We start from the raw sequence: 6,000 nt of genomic DNA on the forward strand, positions 1-6,000 counted from the left end.
CACCATACCATTGGAGAACCGCTTGAGAAAAAAAAACTCAATTCTGCATTACTTCTTGGAGTTTTTTGGAACTCCGCACTCTGGGCAAAAATTTGCGAGCTCCGACGGCAGAGCTGAATTCTTCACCCAATCCTAGTTTTGAGGCTATAATCTGTTAGACAAACTCTAAACTAGGCCATTTATCTGCATAAGTGTTGTAGAAAAAGTGAGAAACACAGCCTTGTAACTATCAGGCGTTTTTTCTGACTTCTGATGAACCCCACAGAGTGAGCAGCCAGAGGGCAGAAGGGGGGGCCGAAGGACAGGAAATTAGATAAACTTGAAGATGAGAAATATGGAAAGGTAGAAATGCCGCATCACCTGTGGACAACTGGCACCTCCTCCCGCTCTACCAAATGCCCATCCAGTCACAAAGTGGCATCCTGGGCCCCAAACGGACAACATCATGCCAAATGCCATGTAATGGTGGAAAAGGTGGAAAAAAGAGTAATATGCACACATCTGCTGCGGGGATATGTCAGGTAAATTATTGGTTGTGATGGATTCTCTATAAGTACTAAATGACTGATCTCGTTGAATATTAAATGATATGAATCAACGTTTGTTTGCCTTATCTGCGCTTATAATGTAAAGGATGGGCCTTACAGTGAAACCCTTGTTCTGTTTGCCACAAAAGCCCCGGAAGGAGCTGCATGTTACAGAACTTTATCTGCTTTAGGAAGAACTAAAGACTTGCTTTTTAAAGTTGTCTTTCAGGACCAGAACCGAGCGCTGTAAGTTGCACTAGTTTCAGGGAGATGGACAGATGTTATGGCGATAGGAAACCCCCCTCAACTGACAATAATGTTCCAATCTTCCAAGTTAGAAGAAACCAGAAAAGCTTGAACCAAGGGAGCTGTTGAAAGTGTCAAAGGTGGCTTATGAACAGCGGGTAAAGACAGGAGTTGGTATTTGAGATGATCTTAAGTGAATAGGAAAGAATAAGAAGAAGTGTGTAAATGGAGTTACTTTTGTTGTATACCTTGTGAAAAAGTTACTGGAAATTTTGCAGCCCCGCCTGATCCATCTCTTTTTCTAAACTCTATTGTTGTTTAATTGAAATCCTGACCATATGCGTCTATCTTAAGCTATACCGCTAAGCACTTGGGTGCTCCATGAGCACCCTTACTTTGCTAAGCGCTGTAAACGCTGGTAAATCTCCTCCTTTTCAGACATTAATAAGATGTCACCTGATCAACAGAACTTTTAGTTAAATATCTGTGTATGATGAACAATTCCTTGCTAAGTTTTAAAGGCGGTAAAGAAGAAGGGGGATTTACTAATATTTTGCGCCGTATTTTCGTCACAAAGGTGGCACAAAACAGCGCAAAATCTTTTTTTCCTAATTTACTTTCCAGCCCTACTCTTGTTTAGCGCTGGAAATAACGTAAAAGTAATGTGAACGAGTACATATCACTGCTTCACATTCCTTCACACCTTTGGGGCCTGTCAAGGTGGGTGCATGGGCGTTCCCGTGCAACCACCCAAGGTTTCTCACACTAAAACCAATTTACCAAATACAGTAGATTGGGTTTAGCGTGAACAAACTGCACCCTTTTAAACTAGGCGCAAAGGAAGGAGAAATGCTTTGATTTATCCTTCCTTTTCCGACTTTGCATGCGCGCTGCACTCTGCAACACGCATACAAAGTAGGAAAAGCATTCCCTCGTGTCTACTATTTTGTACAGGAAGGGTATCCGTCCTGTACAAAAACCTATGCTGGGCTCACACACACACACCCTAGCGCTCTTGTGCTAAGGTGTGTGCATGGCGCAGGACTGCTGTAATCAGTGCTGGCGCAAGGGAGAGGGAAGGAGAGAGCCATATCTTTGAAAATATGGTGCTCTCCTGCTCCCTCCCTGTCGAGCATCGCAGCCTCTTGGGGGAGGAGGGGGGGGGGGGGGGGTGGTTGCGCTGCATTGTGTTCAGATTTAGTAAATCTCCCCAGAAATGTCTTTTACAACCAGTTAAACACTGTGAATTCTCATTCAATTATGTTTCAATTTAGTAATTTTCAATATCTTTACATCCAACAGAAAACAAGCCTTGAATGTATGAATTGACCATCAATAATGAAGCGAATGCTGTAAATCTTCAATAATAGCAGAAATAATGAGCTACAGTATTCAGCGCAGTCGGCGACAGAGGAACCTGCACACAAACTGACAGATCCTGGCTGAAGCATCAAGGGCAGTTCAGTGATTATAAGAGGCTGAGCTGTGCACCTCCACGCCACAAGACCAAGAAATGACCTTAAGAAAATTAAGGCAACAACAATAACAAACCAACTCCTGTATAAACAAGTGTCCAACACCAGCTTTGATCATGGGATCGGTATGATGTGATTACCGCAGTGCTCTGTTTTCTAATATGATGACAAGCCATCATTCCGTGCTCTAGGTGAATTGTAAACTCTTTCTGGACAAACAACAGTAACCAGAGAAGAGCACAACAGAGCGGAGCCAGACAACTGACAGGTAAAGGAAAGAGGAGTTCTTCTATCTACAATACAACAGACTGTCCTAATTTGCACCGGTCAGAAGGCAGATACATCTTTACCCTCAAGCGTGCATAGCCATAATCCAATCTAAAGACACAATTACCTACAAATACAACTTCTACGTATTAGGAGTGTGGCAATTATTTGGTGTCTATTGCATTTATTGATAAAACACAAATCAAATGTGTAAAATACTGCACACATATAAAGTGTGTGTGCTTAATCAGCCATGCTGGCCCATCAGGAAATACAGTCATGGTATGTAGACAAATATATAACTGACCCACAGACACTAACCAAGAAAGAAGAATCATACACCTGCAGCGAGAGCTTTAGTTTGTCATCACCACTCAAGCTTCATCAGCAAACATACACTGGACAAAAACCATTCAAGTGCAGTGAATGTGTCAAGAGCTTTAGTAGGTTATCAGAACTACAAAGACACCAGCGAACACACACAGGGGAAAAGCCATACCATTGCATTGAATGTGGGAAGAGGTTTAGTCGGTTATCAAGCCTTCCAAGTCATCAGAGAACACACACAGGGGAAAAGCCATTCAAGTGCAGTGAGTGTGTAAAGAGCTATAGTCAATTATCAGAGCTACAAAGACATCAGCGAACACACACAGGGGAAAAACCATTCAAGTGCAGTGAGTGTGTAAAGAGCTTTAGTCACTCATTATATCTCCAAACACATCAGCGAATACACACAGGGGAAAAACCATTCAAGTGCAGTGAATGTGCAAAGAGCTTTAGTCAGTTATCACACCTTCAAAGACATAATCGGACACACCGAGGGGAAAAACCATTCAAGTGCAGTGAATGTGCAAAGTGCTTTAGTGAGTTATCAAGCCTTCAAAGACATCAGCGAACACACACAGGGGAAAAACCATTCAAGTGCAGTGAATGTGCAAAGTGCTTTAGTGAGTTATCAAGCCTTCAAAGACATCAGCGAACACACACAGGGGAAAAACCATTCAAGTGCAGTGAATGTGCAAAGTGCTTTAGTCAGTTATCAGACCTAAACAGTCATCAGCGAACACACACTGGGGAAAAACCCTATCATTGTAGTGAATGTGACAGTAGTTTTCGCAGCTCTTCAGCATTAAGGTATCATCAGCGATCTCACACAGGAGAAAAACCATTCAAGTGCAATGAATGTCTAAAGAGCTTTAGTCAATTATCAGTTCTACAAAGTCATCAGCGAACACACACAGGGGAAAAGCCATTCAAGTGCAGTGAATGTGCAAAGTGCTTCAGTAAGTCATCACACCTAAAAAATCATCAGCGAACACACACAGGAGAAAAGCCATTTAAATGCTGTGAATGTGGGAAGAGCTTTAGTAAATTAGAAAATCTAGAAACACATCATCGTAACTCACACAGGAGAAAAACTATATATTTGCAATGAATGTGAAAGCATTTTTAGTCGTTACTCAACATTAAGGATTCATCAGCGAACACACACAGGGGAATAGCCATTCAAGTGCAGTGAATGTGCAAAGTGCTTTAGTCACTTATCAAACCTCCAAACACATCAGCGAATGCACACTGGGGAAAAACCCTATAATTGTAGTGAATGTGACATTAGTTTTCACTTCTCGTCAGCATTAAGGTATCATCAACGAACTCACACAGGGAAAAAATATTTCAAGTTCTATGAATGTGGGAAGAGTTTTAGTCGATTATCAGAGCTACAAAGCCATCAGCGAACACACACGGGGGAAAACATAGAAATGCACTGAAAGTGAGAAGGGCTTTTATCAATGTTTGATCCCACACAACCCTCTGTGAATACACTGCTTTATTTAACTCAATGGAAATAATCCTAGAGATGCAGAGACTCCGAAAAGATTTTAAGAACATCAAAAATAATATTGACCCATCGGAGGACATAGACAAGAGCTGAACAGTGCAGTTATTATGAGAGGAATGAATTACGGAAAAAGATTAAATTCAAATTATGTGGGACATTGAAATACCAGATTATAGAAGACTGGACTAGCAGTAAAGAAGGAAAACAGATAACAGTATTTGCAGAATTATAAAAGTGTTTGTATTCGTGATTGTTCACTTCTGTACACATAGCAAAGCAACATGATGTATCAGCATACACAATGGGAGACGAGCACATTGTGGACTAAAAGAAAAGAAACATACTTGATTTTTATTTGATGAAGAAGAGATACAAAGAAAAACATTAAATTGTATCTGATCACAGTACCTGTAAAAGCAACACTGAACAATACTGGGATTAACAACGGTACTTTCAGCTAACTTGTAAGATTAAAACCTGTAAACCCAACGCATCCAGAGTGGACATGTTGTCAGGGCTCTGGAGATGGAAGCTTCATTGGTAAAATGTATGTATTACTATTAACAAATGCCACTGCAGTATATGAAATGAACTAAAGCGAAGCAACGGTGTTCAAGAAATAACCCATTTTTAGATATAAAAGAGCATATACCTTGTTCCTAAATAATTTTTGCTGCACCTATTACACACTGTTATTGGTTGATGGATCAGCTTGTGCCTCAGGCCTTATAACACAGTATGACGCGTGGCTCCTCTCAAGCTTGGCTCTCTCTATTCATTTGGTGATTTGCCATACTCTACTTTTTACCAGAATTGAGCCACTGTAAGCAGCAGACTCTGAATAATGTGGTGAAATAGTGAAATCTCACATCAAAAGCATATATGTGCCAGGACAATCAGTTGCACTCCCAGCAACTCGTCTTCCACACTGATTGTCCTTTATTCTCAAATGTTCTGAAGGATTTGTTGTATGAATGCCAGAAGTGAAAGTGACATTCATGAAGCTAAAGCTAACAGGAAAGACTGCCGATGTGTTTCAAGAACGAGGCACAAAGTCCCTGGTCTATCATCAGGGCTGTTTATTCTTTGTATCAAAATTGTTTTAAAGAGGGGCGTGATGGTTAATCTTCTTTAAGATTTAAAGGGAGAAACCGCAGTGCTCGAGTCTGCTTTCTTTCAATAAAGATCTTTATTGAAAGAAAGCAGACTCGAGCATGGGCGTGCTGTGGCAGAGGAGCAGGACGGTGACTGCGGTCTCTCCCTTTAAATCTTTAAGAGCAAGATACTTGAGTAAGAATTACACCTTGATGGTGACGTCGTACAAGCAAAATTCGCCGTGCTACGGCAGTTCACAAAAAATAAGACATCTCTGTCTGGCCACCACAATAACTAGCGATTAACCATCACACCCCTCTTTAAAACTATTTTGATACAAAGAATAAACAGCCCTGATGATAGACCAGGGACTTTGTGCCTGGTTCTTGAAACGCATCGGCAGTCTTTCTTGGGTGGAATAAATTGTCAACTTCACGACACTAGGACCGGCTGGTCCAGTATTTAAGCGTTTACAAGCTATTAAGTTGCTTATACCCCCTTGGAAATCATTTTTCTTCATGTTTTTTATTGTAGTATTTGTTGGTTGTGA

The 6,000-nt window shown here is 41.0% G+C and overlaps 1 protein-coding gene across 1 annotated transcript in view; it reads left to right on the forward strand.

Annotated features, from left to right (window-relative positions):
- The window catches only part of LOC147738062 (uncharacterized), a 133,384-nt gene extending 127,987 nt beyond the window's left edge, over positions 1-5,397 (forward strand). The window contains 2 exon segments of the mRNA XM_086952111.1: positions 2,858-3,911; positions 3,913-5,397. Of these exon segments, the coding sequence (XP_086808237.1) occupies positions 2,858-3,911; positions 3,913-4,284 (1,426 nt within the window). The 3' untranslated portion in view covers positions 4,285-5,397.
- Positions 5,398-6,000: the final 603 nt, after the last annotated feature.

This window comes from Lissotriton vulgaris, chromosome 1_1 (genome assembly GCF_964263255.1).
Source record: "Lissotriton vulgaris chromosome 1_1, aLisVul1.2, whole genome shotgun sequence".
NCBI lineage: Eukaryota > Metazoa > Chordata > Amphibia > Caudata > Salamandridae > Lissotriton > Lissotriton vulgaris.